Source organism: Thunnus thynnus, chromosome 4 (assembly GCF_963924715.1).
Source record: "Thunnus thynnus chromosome 4, fThuThy2.1, whole genome shotgun sequence".
NCBI lineage: Eukaryota > Metazoa > Chordata > Actinopteri > Scombriformes > Scombridae > Thunnus > Thunnus thynnus.
The window spans coordinates 18,221,348-18,243,470 of NC_089520.1; the positions used below are offsets into that span (position 1 = coordinate 18,221,348).

Below are 22,123 nucleotides of genomic sequence, written 5' to 3' on the forward strand. Positions count from 1 at the left end.
ACATTGTTGCAAAATCCCATGTATAAAATTCTGCAAAAAATATAGCATCAGTGTTACGCTACTCTCTGTTTGCCCTCTATGTGTCCTTTGTAAAGGGAATAAAATCAAAACTTCAAATATTTTACATAAAAGCAACACCCTTGCAAACCCAAACTTTTCAAATTATCTTTGATTGATCACCAACAGTATTTACCCAATAACATTCAAGACATAAGACAGATGATTAAATGTGCAGCAAGTAGCCAGAGGTAGAGTTCCACACATCAGTAAAAAAAATAAATACAATTATTAAATGAGCATAATAGGAGTGTACACTAAGTATCTTAAAATAAGTGTCTCTGAGACATAGTTATTCTTTTTTTTACTTGGCAGGGCATTCAATTCTATACATTGTAAGACAAAGGGTAGTTAGAATAATTGTACAATAATTTTGCAATTACAGTACTTTTTTTAAACTACTGCAAACCCATTGGGGTATGTAGGTGTGACTCAGCTTATTTGTGATGGAAAACTCCACAAAGAAATTTCAACATATTTAAGACTACAACCATTTGAGGCTTGGATTTTGGATACAACTTAGGATGGATTATTTCACAACTTGCAGTACCCCTGTTTGCCCAGAGACAGCTCAGATCAGCTTTAAATGTATATTTCAGATTTTCTTTGGTATGTTAACTAACTGTATGTTTTATATCATATAATTCTTTTTGCAAATTAGCTGTTGAACGGCACCAAGGAATCATAATATGACTGAACAATAAGACCCAAGAAGAAGCAATCTGGTGTGTTTGTGTCACTGTGTCCCACATACAGCAGATGATATCACTGCATCAGTTCATTTTCCTCAGCCAAAAGAAGAGGCATCAGCACTGAACACAGCTGTTCTCTATCTACAACACCACACAGACCAGTTCTGCAAGTGAATGTTAAATGCCACGTGTGTGCATACTTGTTCTGAATGTGTGTGAATGGTGTCTGTATGTACACACACACAAAGGACAGACTGACAACTCTTACCAGCACACAAACAGATGTGTCTGATTACATGTAACATTAGCTGAAAATATTACAGCAGCTCATGTTAGCTGTGTACAGTGCACCTCTGCAGCACCAGACAGCTGAGTCCGCTTGAAGCACAGCCAGAGGCAAGAACGCTCTCCCCTTCAACCGATGGAGAAATTCACAGTGGGAGGAAGAATGAAAATTTTCTCCTTCCATGACCTCATGGAGAAGGAAGAAATGACCTGTTAGAAGCTGCACTGCTGATAAGGCGTATCTGCTGTGTGCAGTGTCAGGTCAACTGCCTCACAGGTTACAAGTTCTGCTCTGACGACTGAAAAAAGCTAGGATTCGGGATTGACGAGCTACAAGCAGCTAGCACAGGAGAAAGGGCACAACAGGCAGCCTGTTACAGACAGAGAAGAGATAGGCATGACAGGACAATGATATTTGTTTCACTCACTGTGTAGAGCTCATTGGTGACTTTCACTAACTCCTCATGCATCTGCACCCCGATGTCTTTGCTCTGTAAAGACAAAAAAAGGTGACAGTGACAATAATTCCACATTTGAAAGGCAAATGAAGGCAGATATTTAAACATGTGAGACTAAAAATTGGGTTATTTAACAGAATTGCTTTCTCATAATTGGAAAACTTGAAGGCTGTGTGACAATTTTGTATGTGAGGGATGTCAGCAGTCGATGAAATGCTGTCATCACTCTGCACCAGAAAACATCTAATACAATGCCCGAAGTGCACATGCAGACAAAAATAGAACAGAGCAGTGACTGCAGAACATTTCCCAAGGAGTTGTGTCACAGTTTCAGCTCAGTTACAGAGCCTAAGAGCCTATGATGAATTGGACATGTCCCATGACAGGGCTTATAGTCCAAGAGGAGGAATGGGGCCAGTGGAGAGTGACTCTGGAAATCCTGTTGAGAGGATATGTAGAGATGCTTAGCCCAATCAATCCTGTTTTTTTTTGCCACCTCTCAGGAGCCACTTGTCAAAACAGCAACCTTGCATTTTCTCATGTGACAAGAATGACACTCCAGCACATTCAGTACATTAAAACTTTGACTTAACAAACGCCAGAATTTGATTCATTCCCTTTCCACATCTGCAATTTATTAGCAACAAAACAGCACGGCAGCCGAACCTGGATGCTACAGCGTAACAGGATTATTGTTTTGAAGAGCATGGTGACAATTTGAGCTAACTCCTTGCAGAGGGAAACAGATTTTCTGCAGTTGTCCTCCTTGCGCTGGCCACAAGCCATCGCATTCCCATCACATCTCCCATCATGACAGTACAGAGCCCCCTAGAGGGCATAAATTACTGGAGATTCCTGCTGCTGTCAAGCGATACTGATCTAAGATCCCTAAGGTGAATTGTTCATCGCAGCCCATGAAACACAGGCATTTCGCAAACCTCACACATACCATATATTAAGCATCTGCCTTGTGAGATGTGAGAGTATAACCAAACCTTCAATGATGTTAAATTTCTGAATGAGAGAAACACATCAAGTCTAATTCTCAAGTTACTGAATTTGGTGTGAAATTAAAAATTAGGTAAAGCAGACCTCACGAGTAAGAGTGTGAGCGATAAGAGCGATGTGCCGTGAAGAGCATCAGAAAAAGGGTTGTGATCTAAATAGGGAGCAAACTGAGCATGATATTGAGAATGACAATACGCATGATGAATAAAGGAGGTCAAAAATCTCTCATAAACCATGTTAAGTTTTACTGTGCACACACTTGCTACTCTTACAATAGCAAAGATGCAGTTTAAGGCTTAAGTGATGTCATTTTAGGCAAGTAAAACCTCAGAGATGGGTTGAAGGAGTATTCTCAAAACCAACCTAATGGCTAGAATTTGTACCACGCTATAAATCAGCTGCCTTGCAAAAAAAGCAATTTTGGTAATTGAATTTGGTAATTTGGTAACTGACATACTAATTAAGCATCATTGGTCATATCAAGAGATAATGACATAATGAACCTAATCATATCACTCAAATTTGTTGATCAAACCTCAAGGAATATGCCATATAAGAACCTCACATCGTAAAACATGCTGTATGTCCTGATACATTTCAATTCATATTTGTGTTGTTGTAGTGTCAAGTTCCCAGCTGTGAGCATCGGTCATGCGATCTGAGCAGATGATTTCTGTGACTGTGTGCGTTATTAACGGTCAGGGTTACATGCCCCTCATCCATTTCATTCCGATTCTGACCTTTTTGAAAAGTCTGATGACATCCTCGCCCACGTGCGCCAGACGGACAATGACGTTGTTGTTGTAGATGTCGCTGAGAGTGGCGTGGTCTCTGCTCTCCCGCCTGGTCTGGTCCAAGACCAAATACCAGCAGTTCACAGTGGACAGGAGATTTTGGTCCTTTCTGCAAAAGCCAGAGCAACACTTTATTAGTCTTTAAGATGGTAAAAACCATATACATATTATATTCAGACCATGAGTAAACAATAGAAAACAGGTAAAACAGGTCCTCCAGCCTGAAATCGAAAAATTTAAGTTATTGTCTCCAACACAAACTAAAAAAAAGCAGTAAAAGTTCTAAATAGACCAACTGTTGTATGATTAATTCATCTCTCATCAAAATACTCAGGACTCTGGCGGTGAACATAAAACATGTCTTACACACCGCACAGATCTTACATTATATCAATTGGTACCAGCTCAAGGGCTTTACATATTATACATCAAAGGGTCACTGCACATGTGGTGAGGAATCAGGAAGAAACGAGGCAGCTGTATACACACACACACACACACACACACAACACACGGAAGGCATGCTGACTGCACTTGCCTCCTTGCTTGAGGGAGCATGTGAGTTCAATTATCCTCACACCAAAGAGTTTGTTTGTCTTCTTCTTTTGTCTTTAGGGAACATTTTACTGTTTTTCAAACCTCTAACAATTGTGACTGAAATATAAAAATGATGTATCACATTACGTTTTTATGCAGCCTGATAAATAACTGTGAGTAGAAACACCTTTTGCTCCTGGCTGATAGATGACCTATGCAACTTTATTTCTTCTTTAATGACTAGTCAAAGGAGATGAGTGTGATGTTAACACATAGGGAAGAGGACATTCAAAAGGCATTTCAGACCTAGATAGCTATCTCTACTGATTTGCACCCTCAAAGCCTTTTATCATATCACACAACCGATCAGCAGCTATGAACTGAGAGATTAACTCTAACTTAACCGCTTTAGTTTGTAGAGCAAAGCTGCCATGATAACCTGTTCAGAAACTTCTGAAACTGTTTCTTCTTCCTTCTTACAAGTCATGGTGAATACAATGTTGCTGTTTGTGGTTTGTAAAAGTATCAAGTTGCAAGCAGTGATTTGACAGTGCAGTACACAACAGAGCAGTCCAGACTTGTTTCATCCCAACTGCTTTCAAAACTTTAAATAACTTTGATCCTTTGAGACTTTTATTCATGTTTTCACTTTCTTTTTCTTTTTCAGGGTTATCACTAACACACATTACCAATGGACCTATGGATGACCAATAATATCTTTAGGATAAAATTGTTCGTCCTAGTTCCAATATATATTTAAATAAGTCACAACTTGAAATACAATCTTGTTGAAGAACATGGCTTCTGCAATGCAAACAGTACAGAAATCACTCTATGAGTTGCAGAGTTCTTCTAATTCTGCACCCTTCTTTGTTTTCTTTTTGTAGGTGAGGAGAACCTCAAGGTTATATCCTCACTCCTTAATAATTATACAATTGAATGCTGTCACCTGGTCAAGTCATGTATATTAATGGCATTTCTTTCTATTTTGGCTACACTAACTTGCAATTTTTATGAGCCCATAAACTCATACACCATATATGACTCCTCTTAAAACTGTCTAGATGCTGCAAATGTTGTCTATAAAACAACATCTAATAAATTAGTCCAAATGATGGAAAATAGTTTTGTTTGATAAATAAATAAAACGGTGTAACCTTGCAGCTTGAATCAGAAATGCAGCAGTTATTTTTGACTCTCATCTCAATTTTGAAGCTCATATATAAAGAGTGGTCCAGACTTGTTTTCTCTCAAATGCTTTCAAAACTTTGATCATTTTTATCCTTGGAGAATTTTATTCTTGCTTTTATTTTCTTTTTCTCCATCTTAGTGAAGCCGTTTCCACACTAAACCACAGAGGAGAGATGGTGTATTTTAGTTTCCATTCTAGTTTACCTCCATGCATTCAAAACAATATTGAAGTTAAATCCATATTCAGTCACTCCAGAAATTAAAATTAACTAAATTCTATTTCTATTATTTTTCACATGTACATTATGTGGTTTTGTATGCATTTAAAAGTCAAATGGATTTTTCTATTATTGGAAATTAGATTTGACACTGACAGCTTTCAGACACATTTAATGATAAGGATGTCTGCAACACTGTAGGGTTCCTGATAAGTAAAACATTTCATTATCATTGTTCTCTGGATATGCACCTTTTTCTTTAAGAAACATTAAATATCTGTCATGGGATGACTCTAGGTTTAGTTTATGACTTCTGTCTAGATAAATGATTTGGGAAAATTAGCCCAAACCTAGTAAAACAGAAAAGATATCTGAAAAGTTCTGTATCTCAGATGAGTTAAAAGAGTTGCACTCATGTGATGCTAAAGGTAATCCACAGCGCTGGGCATCAGCACCTTCTGCTTCTCCTTTTCATCCCGCAACACTTTGATTAAAAACACGAACAAGCTATCCCTATAGGCCCGTCTTTCAAGCAGAGCAGGTGTTTGATCCTGGACAAGAGATGCCAGGAAACTGACTGTAAATCTTTGGCTGTTGGCTGCTCTTGAATAAGGATGAGACTGTAGTGTTCACAATTCAAAGGAGCTGATGCAGAACTGTTCATGGAAGATGACAGAAGAAGGTTTTCTACCTGACAGCCTACAAAAAGTACAACTGTTTCACAACAAGGTCTCTGCATCATAAAGTAGAATGCAACTTTCAGCTGAACCAAAGTATGCTGACAATTCAAACACATACTGCCTGTATTAAAGTATAAGGCAGGCAATTTTCTATATTTTTCTTATTGTCAACGAACCTCATATGCGGAGCCAGACCAACAATGACCTCATCCTACTTACAAGTATTGTGTGTGTATCCAAAGCCTGATATATCTTATTCCTCTGTGTCTTAGATCTCCGTTGTTGTCCAAAAACTATTAAAAACTTGTCAATGTGTCACACTGGTGCACTAGGTGACACATTCCTTCACCCCAAAGACTAAGGTCACTGCAGTTTATTTAGAAACGGCTCCAAAGACTGATAACAGCTATCATATTTTCAGTCTCTGGAGAGTGGTTCCTTATTCGGCAGACTGCACTGCACATGAGTGGGAACAAGTTCCCATTTACAGAGCTTTGCTAGCTTGTTGTGCTACATATCACAACCTCTTTTTTACTGAAGTTCTTTGAGAAACTTAAAATGTAGCACATGTAGCATGAGACTGGTTGACAATAAGAAAAATATAGAAAATCATCAGCCTTATCCTCTAACTATTGTGCAGCATGTTGGATATACATTGTCTTTTCAAAGGTACACAGAGTCATTATAATCACATTTTTTGCTGCAGTCACTCTGTTATAGGAGGCTTTGAAAATGCTCCCTGACAATCTCCCTCCAGCCCCTTTATGAGATCTGACACTAGAAATGAAAATCCGAAAGGATCACTGATAATAAAGAAGGGCACTGAGGTTGTGCTGTTAAAAAAAATTGACAGAGAGAGAAAGAGAGAGTGTAGACAGAGCCAGCTCAGAAACTCAAGAAGAGAAGACCGCGTGGGATTATTAATGATAGAGACTAGTCGGCCCATTGTAGTCTGTGAGTATGAATCTAGTCTCTGACAGACAGATATAACGATGACCATTTAATGTGACGGGGGAGAATCTGGGACAGCCGGGTGTAGAGAGAAGTCATGCAATGTGAATCTCTTACTGGGGTCTCCCTTTGAGGGAACGCTCCATTTATCAATGTCCCAGTGACGGGAGCTCTCCGCCATGATTACGCTTTATGTCCAATTGGCCAGAGAGGCTGAAAGAGAGACGGGAAGACCTCTCTCGAATATACCGTGTTTGTTATGCATGACTGACACAGCCAGGTCACATGAAAGGGTATGCAACTGCCTTCATATCGATTATACCATCTGTACTGTAGCGATTTTTAAGGTAGGTTCGATATCCTGCATTGCTGATCCAATATTTCTACCCTGAGTAGATTTCTTAAAATATATTTTAATTATTTTTTTCAGGAGCTTTCAACCCCTTGTGGTCTTCATTTGTCTGTGTTCAAGGTGAAAAATGCCCAATATTTTAGCTGAATGTACTCTTATTCATACCCATTATTTCTGATTATTCATTTAGTCTTATTTATGATCCCTGATTGTTCAAGTCAGCCACATTGGACAGCATATGAGAACATTATCTAAAAGTCAGAGAGAGCTGCAGGCTGGTCAAACATCTACTGTAAGTAGTAGTTCCTCAACATGCTGCAGGGTATGTTTGTTTCACCCCTTACCCCCCTTTCTTTCTTCAGACTCCTGACTCTGATTTATTTTTTTGTAGCCATTGAGAAAATATGAGTATTTGAGTAGCAGTCTAGCGTGAAGTTGTTCGAGAATGGAAATGAAATGACAGCCATACAGAAAAGACGGGAGGGGGCTGGATAAAAAGTCTGACCTAGTTGGGAGAAACACAGCAGCCTGAGGCCACAAGCTTCCTTGGCCCTGGCTTCATTTCAGGTCATTTCTTCTGCTTTTATACATCTTCTCCTTTCTGTTGCTTATCCTTCTTCTCCTTTTCTTCTTTCTTTCTGTTTCCATCTCCCTGTGCCGTGCCAGTGATCAGTATAAAATACATAACGTAAATGTTTTTTATCGGTCAAACAGATCCGATACAGACATTCCAGTGCTTAGCAGACAGACAGTGGCTAGACTCACTTGAAATGCTGGTGCTCTCTGGAGGTGCGGATCTTGGCGGAGTAGCGCTCTGCCAGTTTGTCCAGACTCCTGGAGTACTCAAGCTGGAGCTCAGCCTTTCGACGGAAGAACTCCTGCAGGTCCTGCAGCAGCTGCAGCCGGGACTCAGACTGCTGCTCCAAACAACGGAACTGCTCCACCAGCTGGTTTCGGATCTCTGCATGTCAACAAAATCAAAAAAGGGAGACCACCTTCAGAATAAATAGAGCCTCTGATGGAGTGGGTGTTCATGCTGGGCCTCACTTTACCCTGCCAAACCCTGCTGCAAGTCAGCATTTAACCCACAAGCCTTCAGCAGTGGCTTCAGCAAAACACATAATGTGGCAACATACAAACATGTGAGGATACAATCAAGCTAGCGCAAGCACTAATATAAGAACAAAGTCATCATAATTGGATAAAACTGGACGTCAAAGTACATTTGTCTGCTGTCTGTATGTATGTGCGTGTGTGTGTGTGTGTAGTGGAAGGGGGGGTGGGGGTGTCTGAATGCTGGGATAGCACACGTGCATGTGAGATGCATGTCTGTTGATTGCAGCAGACAGCACAGAAAATGTAAAATAGGTCAGCTTCTCAAAATGTATTGTGCTGAGAGAGCCTTCAGAGAAGTTTGTCTTGAAGAAACAAATTGCAGGCATTCTTTCGATTACAAGATCGCTGTGGTTTTGTGCTCATGAGGTTTGGAAACTCACTGCCCCTATTCATAGTCTGAGAATGAGGAAAATTAAATGCGGTATAAATTCTGAAAATATGGTTGATATGGCATTTACAATCAGGCTGATATAATACTTCCGAAAATTAAATGTTTTAAAAGGTTATTAACAAAATTTCAGTTTGAGAAGGTATTTCCTGTTTGTGGCATACTTTGGCTGTTAAATGGAATATAACTGTTAATGTCCAGCAAGCAGAAGGAATTTTATTTTCAATCCTCAAGTTAGTTCAAGCAAACAGTGATTTAACTTTAATTCTATCATGTGCTGATATTTCACTCAGAGGCGTCTTGCCCATTCAACTTGAGGATTCACATGCCCCCTTAAACGTGCCTGTTTAAACTAAGTTGTTACAAGTAAATATCAGCTTTGGCTTCGATATTTATGATCAAACCAACCGAACAAATTAACAAATATGCAGCACTGAAATGTGTCCTACAAAACAGAGGATGGACATAATGAGAATTTTGACAAAGAGCTATAATAGTTCAAGTATATAACAGTAGCTACATGTTTGTGAGCTTTCTTTACTTAACGTTAAATAGTCAACATGCTGGCTAGCTACCAAGCTAACTCAAGTTACCCCTGCATGAGTTTAAACATTTTCTTGCTCAATATTGCTTTTAAATGCAATTTAGTGTTAATAAATGTTACTGTTACTGATAGCGGGGCGGTTTGATCATAAACACAGAAGCCAAAGCAGATATTTACTGATAACAACCTGGTTTAGTGTGAACATTAACATTTGCATAAGCAAATGTGCCCCCTCAAACAAAATGACTGCATGACGCCCCTGATTTCACTATTGTAGATTGTGTGTTAGGAGTGTAATTATTCCCTTTAGGATTTCAAAATGGCCACAAATAAATATCTACAGATTCCCTGCTGGCTGTTCCTAAACACCTCTGGGATTACAGGTGATAAAAATGTCTACTGAAGCAATAACATCACTTTTATGGTCTTACATTAACACTGAGGCATACAAATAACATTTCATTTCAACCATATACAGTACTGTTTATTACAAGGCCGTCATAAATCCAGTGGCGAAGTGGCTGCCGAATGTACGCAGGCAGACAAACCATAAATCATATCAGAACCTAGAGCTGAGTTTTATGGTTGAAATCAGTATCACAATAAGAATGTTAATAAGGATACTTCCGATATTGAGACATGAGGATAATGGCAAATGTATGACAAAATCACATTTGAGTTTTGTGTCATTTTTAAGAAAATAAGCCTCTCAAATGTGATTATTTTTTGTTTTCTTTAATCTTCTGTGATAGTAAAATGTATATCTTTGGGTTGTGGACTGTTGGTCAGGACAAAACAAGACATTTGAGGACGTCATCTCTGGTGTTGGGAAACAGTGATAGAAAATTTTCACCATTTTCTGATATTTTATGGACCAAACAACTAACCGATTAATCAAGAAAATAATCTACAGATTAATCGATAATAAAAATAATAATATAAAGTAAAAACTTGTTTTGCTAGTTTTTAATTATAGCTAGCTTGAAATCATCAATTAGACATTATAGAACGATAACACAATAAGATCATATCATTCATAATTTTGCTGAAAATCAATAAACAGTTCACATCTGTGGGATTATACACACACACACTCACACACTCATACGAGGGAATAAACAAAGCCTCTCTCTATACAAGACATTGAGAAGCAGTTGAGCAACACTGAGATGGCTGAAGATTCCTTTATGACAGACTGTTTCAACCATGCATATGATTGCTGTGTACTGAAAGGAACTTTGTAGAAATTTATCAATGGAGAAGATGACCCAGCCAAAGAAAAGGCCTTTTGTTCACTTCTAAATGCTGTTTCTGTATCTAGAATAAAGGATTTCTAAAATTCCTCCCCCGTTGTCCATGGGTGTGTGAGTGAAAATGTGAATGAAAGAGCAAGGAGAAAGAAAAAGACGGAGTAAATATGTAGTCCCTTGCTGTTTGGAGATGTACCCCTCATGGTCCCCATAGTTGCCCAGTTGCCTGGTTACATGCCTCTGGAGGCATCTCATTGAGAGCAGGCTAGTTCCCTCTTCTGACAGTCGCAGCAGTCAGTCTGTTTAGCATAATGGCCAAGGACAAGGGCAACTTTCTCTGCTTCGAAATGCTCAATAAACAGCCTGTGCTGATGAACGAGGCAGCAATCAAGTTCAAAATAGAAAGAAATGTCACTGTGATGTACTCCTGTGCTAAAATAGCCCACTGAACACACACAATTTGTTGGCCTACGTGACATTAATCCTTTTTAATCATACGATGACAGCATAAAAGAACGAGCTGACAATATAATAAGCAAATCTAAATTGATTTAACTGCAATTTTATCAGCAAGACATCAAATAGACTCATGATATTTGCATTTGCTCTCCTGTGTGCACGTTTATTTTTAGACCTTAAACTGTTACTAGGGACTGTGCAATACTGCACTACATTCGATGAATGATTCAAGCCTTTGCAGAGTAATGCATAATTACAAGGAAGCTGGCAAGGAGTTCAAGTGAATAATATAGCAAGAAGTAAGCCTCAAAAGCTAAATACAACCTCTTCTCTCTCATTGTATTGATTACACAACAGAAAAGGTTTCCTTAAATGAAATACAGAGTCACATGCCACACCAGGTTCTCGGATTGGGAACAGTCTTTTACCGAAATGAGTAAAATGTTCCACACCCAAAGGCCTGTGGAAATTTCACTAATAGGACTTTAGCCATTTGTAATGTTTATTTTTCTCCTAACCCATATGGTTAACATCCTGGTATGTTCTGGTGACTTTAACAAGCATTTTGAGTATAAATTAATTGCTTCCAGAGACTTGAGGGCAACACTGAAGCAAAGAATGAAGAAAAGAACTTTTTTAGTTGCTTAAGTCATCAATCTGGTTGTGATTGAGCAATGGGATATTGTTACACAACAGTATGACACAGGTCATGTTGTAAATATAAACATGTTTGAGTACATATATATAAAATCAATCAAGCCACCCAAATATACAATGTTCCTCAACTGAAACATAATTTAGATCAACCCAATAATTTGGCTCCTACTTTATCCTGTAGATTCAAAAAGACAAACTATGTCCTCCCGCTAAGCTCCAACACAGCATGTCTCTAGTGGCTACACACCTGGATCTCTGACAGACAATATAATGAAAAACATGTTGCCTTGCAGGTTTGCTATTTAGACTGCTTGGACTGCTGCAGCAGGTAGCAAGCACCAAATATCACATAGTGAGGAGTCATTGTCACCACAGTAGCCTGCTCAAACTAGCTTAGCACAGCTACTGCAATGGCCAGAAGCAGGCTCCGGGGCTGTGTCTGCAGTTAGCCATGCGTGGCTAGTCACATGTGTCCTAACCCAGACTGACACGTTGACATAATTTGGTACAAATCAACGCTGTGTTCTGTGAACATCTTCTGAATGCAGTAATGGCTATGGTATGTCTTTACAGTCTATTTGCTTGAGCTCACGTGTCTTTCTCTCACTCTCCCGATACAAACATTTCTAACAAGGAAAGGCATCACTGTTTGAAAATCCAAGATGTAGTGTCCCACACGTTACCGAGACACGGGCAACAAAGATATTGTTTCACTGTCATAACGTAACCGTGACATTTCAAGGCAGTATCAGTCGGAGCATTCTTTCATCATGAAGAATACACACAGAGGGGTGTGTCTACATGCTTCTCGTGGAATGCATATCTGCAGTGAAGACGGAGGCGATAGGGGTGCCTAGGGAGATGCTATGTGACAGTCGGATTGTCACCAAGCAGGTATAAAGGTAATCTGTACATCATACATAATACAAATATATTATAAACTGATACAAATATTCCAGGGTTTTCTATTACCATTCTTTTTCTTATGATTTGGGGACGACTATCCCTATACACACACATTCTGCAGTGCCATATGTTTCCTTTGCAACAGCAAATCTTACAATAAATGTTTGGTATTATACCCTATTAGAGAAATTTGTGCATAAGACTCCGAACAAACCAAATGACATTTGAGATAATATGGCCTACAGCTAGTGTGACGCATAATGAGGGGCATCCCCTTATTTATTTGTGTTTTGTGTTTGGGTTCAGCAGGAAGGTTGGAGATATTTCAGGCTGGTCAACTACACTGTTTAAATTGGAAAAACAATATAATTTCAGCTAGTGATAACAGCTAAATGATGACTAATGTTTTGATACAAAGCCATATCTCCTGTTACTGGGTGAAACATTACTCATCAGTGAATCGGGGATAGCATGTGACAATAATGGCAAATACAGGCCCAGACCTGTAAAGCTGTTCAAGCTCAAAACACACTGTTTGCTGAAATGTTGGGTTTGTGCCTGATTGAACCTCTGTGCAGTCAGCAACTCAGCATTATCGGAGGCCAGTGTCAGTGTCAGAGTAAGCCCTCACAGCTCCAAACTGATCTAAGCCCAGTTTGCAAATGAGCTTAAGATGTCAGCTTAAAAGCTTTTCCTGAAACTGAGATGAGAGAAACGGAGCTGTGATGGCTCTCAGCCACAAAGCTGGTGTGGAGACCAGAGAGAGACAGAGAGAGAGAGAGAAAGAGAGAGGGAGAGAGTGAGAGTGTGAAAGAGAGAGACTCAAGGAGTCAAACAAACAAACAGACAGACAAAGAGAGCAACAAGGAGAAAGCAAACCACACCTCAGTCTGCAAAACGCTAATCATACTCTTCATTCCAGACACATGCTGACAAGCTTTGGTCATTTCCTCTCTGTGTATGTGTGGCTACAGAGAATGTTTCACTTTGGTGGAATATTTAAACGTACATATTTGCTCAGAAACCCTAAAGACTTCAGCAACACCAATATTGCCTAAAGTGGTATCGCTGTGCTCTCTTGAAAACCGAGTTCCTACATGTTTTCATTGTTTTGGCTTACATGTGAGCTAGTTTTTCCTTTGCTATGCAGCTAATATATTCTACAATAACAAAGAGCTCTACAAACAGATAAAGTATTGTTTTATTGTTTAACATGTATAAGGGTAAAATATCAAAATAAGAAGAACATATTTAATTTGATATTAAATCCAGGTCAGGCTCAGTCAAGGACTGATCCAAACAAGGTCATTACAATAAAGTTGAGATGAAATTGCAAAGAATATTTATATGCAAATAAACACAGAATTAAACTAAAACTACCTAGAGGTACCACTACGGTAAAATTCAAAATGCAGTTTCCCCCTGTTAGATTCTGCATGATCTGCGTTTCAATTGCAGCACATGTGCTACATATCTGCATGGCATGCATTCAAATTCAGACTGTGTTAAATCTGCTATTCCAATTGGGGTCCATCAACTGGAATGTGGATCATGTTGACAAACACCTTGAGATGGTGCTATCCTATACAGGGAAGTATATAGACCTAAACACACACCTTCAGGTCACAGTAAACGTTTCAACTGATGTTTGTTTGGAACAGAGTCAACTTTGTTGTTTGGTGTTTTTGAGTACTGCAGTCCTGTTGGGGTTATTTTGAGCCAAATGGTCTGAAATAATGATGTCCATGTACCCAGACCCAACACTGTGAGATGTTGGGTGATGGCCAACCAGCGGAACTGCAGCAGGTTGACAGAAGCACTTTGGTGATGTGGTTTCCACGATTGTGTGCTAGTTAATGATGTTAAAAGAATGCAGATTAAATAACCCAAATTCTACAATTTAATGAATTCTCACTTTCAGTAGATGTTCAAAGCAACTGTCAGACCCCTTTCAGATGGTGCATTATGTGAACTCTAAGTTTATTAATGTCTGTAGACATTACTGGCTGCAAATGATGATTATTTCAATTATCATTTAATCTGCCAATTATTTCTGCCAATTATTTTCTGAATTCACTGATTGATGGTTTGGTCTATAGAACTTCAGAAATAAGAATAAAAAGAAAAAAAAGCGGCTTCACAAATTCCTGGATCTCAAAATGACGTCTTCATCTTGCTTGTTTTGTTTGATATTCACTTGGTTATCACATCAGACAAAGAAAAGCAACAAATTCTCAAAACTGAGAAACTAGTATTAGAGGATGTTTGGCATTTTTAACTGAACTTCAAACTGACTTCAGTGATTACTCAATTCTCTAATTAGTTGATACATTTTCTGTCTGTGTTCTGTTTGTCTCTGTGCACTGTGTGAAGCTTGAGAAAGTGTTGCACAGAGGTGTTGGCGTTAACACTTCACAAAGTTGTCTGTAAAAGGCTGAGAAGACAACCCACCCATATACATCCTGCACTATCTGTTCCAATACAGTGTCAGTGTTCCTGACGCTCTTCTCTCTTTGCGTGGTTTATCCATTCTCATATTTAGCGGCAGACAGTGAAATCCTTTCATGGTTCATAATTCATACAGACAGCATACATTATTGATGGACTTTCTGAACTGTTTGCTGTGTGACCTTCTCAAGCTTTCCCTCCTCCCTCCTGATATTACACTTTGTCCTGAAGTGTCAATGCTCACCATAGATTATCACAATTAATATTCACATTTCAACCTTTGTTTTTTTTCAAGAAACTATTGTAATATGTACCCAAATGTCTCCCAGTAAGAATTCCTGAGGTGCATGACCTCCAGTCTATTGAAAATATTGTCCAAGGTGAATTGTTACGTTCCCATGTTGGGTGTGCATTATCAGTACAGTCTCATATAAATATAATCTGCACTTTGACACAAATCGTGAAGCTCCATGTAGTAGCTTGACTGGCCACACATGCAGGGCTAGGCTTGTTATAGCACTGGGTTTGGAGCACACAGTCATCATGAGTACAGAGGAACCGGTTCAGCCAAGTTACAGCTTAATTTGTCACATCATGGATTTACTGGTTGATTTAAATGACGTGAATTTATCAGCAATCTATAGATATTTCCAATGGAATCCGTTACAAATAAACGACTGCCATCTACAGCTATACAATCTGTCCCACCCCACAGCATTGCACACATATGAAGCTTGTGGTAAAGTTACGCAATAGTGGGTTGACACACGGAATAACAATATGATCAGGCCTGCACGTTACCCACCTTTCACTTGGGTCTCATATTCGGCAATAATCTCTTTGTCCTTCTTGACTTTCGCCTGAGATGACATTTTGGGGGGAGAATGGAGTGTGCAATCCTCGCAGGCAGGAATCAGCGTCTCTTTTTTTTTTGGCACAATGCAGTGTTTCAACCCGTCTGCAGTCCTCTCCGGATAGTTGAGCAACAATCAGATGCGAATCATCGCCCGCTTGACACAACTTCGGAGATTAAAAACGCACTTGAGGGCTCATACGATGTTGCTGCGCTGCGTTCAAGGCGACGTCGACCTAAAAGTGCATAATGATCTGCGACCCTGACCACTCCTCTTCAGCAGAATCGGAAAACAGTTCACGTTTGATGATCATTTCATAAAGCATAGAGTGAAATCTGAAATGAACACAGCTATGGTAGCCTCAGCTATAATAGCGCTTCTGTACAACACTGTCCAGTCTGCTCTCTCTCTCTCTCTCTCTCTCTCTCTCTCTCTCTCTCTCTCTCTCTCTCTCTCTCTCTCTCTCTCTCTCTGCAAGTTCAATGCTGCTGCAGAAAAAAAGGCTGAATGGATGTGAAAGTCAATCTGAGACTCCTCCCCTAACCCTCTCCCCTTCTCTCCTCCCTTCTTCACCACTTTTCTTCCCATGGATGGTTTGAGATTCGTCTGAGTGAAATCATATGCAAACCTTTGACTATAACAGATATGCTGTCAAACTGACTTCACAGCTGAAGGACTACATAAATAGTTTGCTGGCGATCAGGATTTGATCGCTCTGTTTCCGGAGCATGGAGCTGACTGCAGAGCACAGTGGTAGTTGGGTGGGTTTGCTACAGAGGTATAGCTGCAATCTCTGCAATCAGTCACATTTTGGCTCATGAGGATCCATGGAGATCCTCATCCAGACATCCCCAACACAGACATAGCAAATTAGAAATAAATAATTATAACCGCCAGACACTCCTATGCTGTAAGTAGCCTTTTTTTTTTTTTTTTTTTTTTTTTTTTTTTTTTAAGACATCTGTATTTGTTGCTGGAATCCCATCGTTTGGAGTCTGTATGATCTCTATATCACAAAATTATGATGCAGAATTTATGAGAAAATGATAAGAAAACTATAGATCTTTAATTATCAAGATTAAGTGATTAGTGAGTGGGACCTGGGACATATTAGTGTCACACAAATTCAGGCAGCTACCCAAAATATATAGGACATGAAAATGATAAGTTGTCTCATTCTGTGCAAAAATGTAAGTCTATCTGAAGATAATATGAGGCTTCAGCAGTCTGAGTTAGTCAAATCAATTGTATATCATTTACAGTCCTAGTTACAGTCCTTTTAAAGTCATTCTTTGTGTTTCCCTGGACAGTGTTTCTGTGTTAAGCTGTAGTGGAAGGATAGTAACAAAAAGAAGGACTTTTATACTAAAATGACTGTAACTTTGGAAGATATCCTCTTAATTTGACTAAGTCAGACTACTGTAGCCTCATGTTATCTTCAGATAGACTTAGGGTATTTACATTGAAAGTGAATTAGGAAGGGTATTTTTAATGGCCTATATGGAGAGGAGGAATGATTATCTGAACTTGTTTCAATGTTCATATAGGTATCTGGCTATTGTTTTAAGACAAACTTTAAAAATTGCGAACCTATCCATTAAACTTGTTTCTAACAGAAGGAAACTGATGTTTTACAGACAGACCTATTTTACAATTGAGCCCATTTTCCCCTACAGTTGCAACATTTTGACAAAGATGATAGAGCATTTCCCCTGAGAAAGTCAGAATGACTCATTGTATTCTTCTCAGAGCTCTTCACTTCAGCACAGTTTGCTGACAATACCGTCAAATAACTTCCTGTGTCTTCTCAAGTGCAAGTGTGTGCTGCGTCTTTGATCTTACAACCTCACCAAATGTGGGTTGTTTTTTTTTTTTTTTTTTGTCTAAACTGGATGTGAATTCATGTATTGGAGAGGGATAACTGAGCACTGTCTTTCTGGGCCTATCTGTGGGAAGTTTTCATTTTGATCTGTGTCAAGAGATCCTAGTTCTCAGGAAATCTGTGGGCTACTGTCAGCCTGTGACAAGACAGTGCTAAAGCTGGGAGAGAGCCCAGGAGAAATCTGCAGGAGAACCGATCAGTCCCACCATGCAATCTCAACTCCAGCCTCTAATTTCCTGAGCAAATGTTACTCACCAGTCCTTGGCCTCAGAGTGGGCATGATAAAAGTTGGGGTGGGTGGTTTGAAAATGTGAAAAAGCTGTGTCTAACTAGGCCATGGAAACTTTAACACCATCCACTTATAGGCCTTTACTGGAGGAATGATCATCATATGGTCCACCAAGAAAAGAATAGGCTCCTTCAGGAGACTAATAAAGAGCTCTCACTGCGTAAATGTAAGAATTAAGAAAGAAAGAAGTCTTTATGGTGCGGTTGTTCAGAATTTCTAACGCTCATTGTATCAGTTTATAAGTTAAGTCAATGATGACGTTACGCATTAACATTGACAAACAGACATTGTAATGTTTTGTGTCTGTATCTACCACCATTTACATGTGCATGAGGAGGACATAATTCTTAAAACACCTCTCAGTGTAATACAATAACACTGCTAACTACAGCTTCAACAATTATGGGGTTTAATCAGCACCTCTATGACACAGTTTTAACAAAAGAGAACATCATCATTTCCCCTGAAGCATTCTGTTACTACTTTAAACCACGCTGCTATTATTATTATTATGGCTACTATTATATTTTCATTCTTGCTTTGTTTGTCTTGTTTTATGTTAAGTTTTGTATGTCAACCTGTTTTCCTTTGTCTGCCATTGTGTATTTTATCTGTTCCTATCATTGTTGTATCTGTAAAATCACTATTTTGTGTTTTGTTTTCTCACCAATAAAAAGTTTTTTGTTTTTTTTTTTGTTTTTTTAAAAAGGGGGAAATAATAATAATAAATAAATAATACTATAGTAACAGACAAACTAAAAAAGAGAACATTGTGAGCTTCACATATATACTATAGGATTTGTTGCAAGGCGGTTGCATTGTTGCATTAGACTATACAGATGTGCAGGTAAAGAAAAATAACAAATGTGATAAATGCACATAGACAATTCTCTATATCGGCAGTGTTGGAAAGCAGATGATAGAACTCGGGACTATATGGTCTGAGTTAGATCAGATATGACACATCTGAGTTAAAATGTTGAGCACTTTAATAACCTCATATTTGACCCCCTGAAAATGGGTAGTTGCATAGTGAATTTGAAATAAAATACGTTTTTTTTTACTTTAAATGCCAACAGTAATGAATTTAGCCTGTGAGGGTTATGTCCATGATAATGAAGACACAGTAGCTACATATTTAAAAGAGAGTGGGGGAGAGAGAGGGCTCAAATCACCTGTGGATTACTGTAAATGAGGGTGTAAATGTTTTGAGACAAACTGTTATGTATGAAACATTTTGTTGTATATGACATTGTATGTGATGTTTGTTGTTACCAGAAGCTGTTTGGTTTAAGTTATTTGGTTTCTTGTGCACCACACCCACCTTTTACGAAACAGACTGTTTAGGGTCATTAACATAATAACAGCATGATTCCTGAGACGCCGGTCCTATTGGCTGGCACATGGTGCCTTCCCTTCCCTTAGGCGATATCTAAAGACTTTAAGCCTGATTCAGACTTGAATGGAAAGCATTAGACAATGAATGTCTTCTTTCTTTTCAGGTGCAACGTCACACCGATGGGGTAGCTCTGAACAGCGTGGTCAAATGGTGATCAGTTCATCACATTAAAAAATCAGCAGAACATGGAGAACCCCATTTTTACCTGGTTATATAGTATGGCTGTAGCTTAATTGTTTCAGTATTTAGATCATCCATAGCATTTAGTTTGTAAATTCACTTAGCGTACTGTACAGTAAAATGATATAATTCACTCACACCCACAGCATTGTCTTCTATCACTTTCTATGATTGAAACACTTTGATGAATAATGTCATCCAGTTATTTTATTGCTTTATCATTTTTAAATAGAATTTTGACATTAGATACACCTTTATATCTATAATCTTTATACTGTTACTGCCACCATGTTGCTAGATTGCAAACACATGCTCCTGTTCCTCATGGACTTGAAATTAAATTGAAAGCAACTGTGGTCATCTGTAATAGCCTATTATACTGAATATTTGGATATCTGATAATATGGTGATTTTAATACTGATTGTATCAGTTTTATCAAAAATATTATAACATTATGAAATTAATTATCTCCCTGTATTACATATTGAGTGCAGATAGCATCATACATTTATTGCTAATGTAATGTTGACTGTTTGATCAGGTGCCTACATTAAACCAACATTAATACTGTAAAAGAGGTTATCTTAAGCCTTAGGTTTAATCACTTTGAGAAAGGTATTCAATATTGATGGAATAAACTGTCCAATAAAAATTCATATGCTCTAAGATTATAATAATGTATTATTTTAATATGGTAACATGTTTTGTTTTTTTTATCAGGAGCTGTATGTGTCTTTGTCATCAGTGTTACACACTATTATGTGTGCTATAAATGAACTGAACAAATTATTTTTTAAAGTTAGATTTTCAAAGGTTTCATTCATAAAACGTAACATTTCTCAGCAGGAACAACTAATGAGTTTCATGTTTGTTTGTTTCAAAGCACTTGGCCAAAAAGTCGTTTTATTTTTTGTTTGCGTTTCCATGGTATCTGAAAATAGCAAGGGCGTCTTTCATGAGGCGCATCTCATTTAACTTGTTACATTACACATCACATCACATATTACATTTCACACATTGAATCTTTTGTCTTTTATAGAATTTTATCTCTCAATATTTTGTCGAATACTAATATGTTTTAGTGTAAAACTGCATTCGGCTATGATGAGGAGCTGTGAAATATTTACTGAGAATATTAGGTGTGTCTGTATAGTAATGTGAATGTTTGTACAGACATGAGCTAGTGTCAATGTTTCCATAGCAACTGAAGTTTTGGGCTGTGACCTGCAGTGTTAGAAGAAGTATTCAGATCCTTTACTTAAGTAAAATTATCAATACCACGATGCAAAAATACTTCTTTACCAGTAAAAATCCTTCATTTAAAATCCTACTCTAGAAAAAGTATTGAAGTTCTTACCAGCTAAATTTATTTAAAGTAGTAAAGTAAAAGTACTAATTTTGCAGAAAATTGTGCACATTCTCTGCAAAATTAGCACTTTTACTTTAGTACTTTAAGCAGGATTTTAACTTTTTTTTACTTGTAATAAAATATTTTTACATTGTGGCATTGATACTTTTACTTAAGTAAAAGATCTGAGTACTTCCTCCAACACTGCAGGTCACCTAATCTGATGAGTCACCAAATGTGGTGTAACACCAGTCGTTTAGCTAGGAGTACACAAACAGCTTTGTTCCTTTGAGTCACCCTCAGTTTATTATTTACAGTAAAAGTTGTGGTTGTTAAGTCATGGTGTTAATTCAATTTGTCAATATCCTGTGACACTGTCTCATTTACAAACAAAACATGGTTGTAGATAAAAAGTGGATTTAATTTTTATTTTGGCCATAATATTGGTTTATACATGGATGGTGTGTATATTCCTTAAACTTATTCCACAAGGTAGCATGTTGTTTCTATTTGTATTTTATCATAAAAATGTTTACCAGCTTTACCAGGCTCAGTAGAATTTGGATATGAAAAATGTCTGCTGTGTTTTGTTTGGTAACAAAGTAACCTTACACTAATTTTATCAATTCAGTCAGTGTCCCCTATTGAACTTTTCTCCAGTTGTTAAAAGTAGAGGCTGAAAGTGCATGACTACCCTCTGCTGGTGGCTTATACACAGCATGCAACCTACTGTATTTAATGATGAATATGCAAACTGTAGCAGAGTACTGGCACCAGTCCACTAGATATTAACACAAAGATTTTTTATTACTATTATTATTTTATTTTAGAACTTTTATGACATTATCAATTTTATGTTTACCACATGATTACAACTTATTGCATTACATTTGTTGCATTATTGTTTTTAGTCCAGTAAGGTGTGGTCATTCATTCACAAGTAATAATATTAGTAGACTCATAGTATCACATATGGGAGTAACCAAAACCTAATGACAGCTATCTGTACTTTAGGTACATTTACGTACATTAATCAGAAGTTTCGGTGTGGCAGCGTCATCACTAGATACTTGTTCCTGTGACTTTCTGTGAAATAACAATCATCAGGAAGTAAAAATAGTTTAGTACAATTTCACAATGTTAGAGGAAAATTTAACTCTGTCATGGAAGTATTTCGCA

The 22,123-nt window shown here is 38.1% G+C and overlaps 1 protein-coding gene across 2 annotated transcripts in view; it reads right to left on the reverse strand.

Moving 5' to 3' along the window:
- The window catches only part of LOC137181428 (SLIT-ROBO Rho GTPase-activating protein 3-like), a 34,743-nt gene extending 18,431 nt beyond the window's left edge, over positions 1-16,312 (reverse strand). For both annotated transcript variants that reach the window (XM_067587125.1, XM_067587124.1), the window contains exons 1-4: positions 15,797-16,312; positions 7,989-8,184; positions 3,241-3,403; positions 1,463-1,525 (exon numbers count right to left, since the gene is read on the reverse strand). In XM_067587125.1, coding sequence (XP_067443226.1) covers positions 1,463-1,525; positions 3,241-3,403; positions 7,989-8,184; positions 15,797-15,863 — 489 coding nt within the window. In that variant the 5' untranslated portion in view covers positions 15,864-16,312. The remainder of the gene's footprint in view (positions 1-1,462; positions 1,526-3,240; positions 3,404-7,988; positions 8,185-15,796) is intronic.
- Between the last annotated feature and the right edge of the window lie 5,811 nt (positions 16,313-22,123).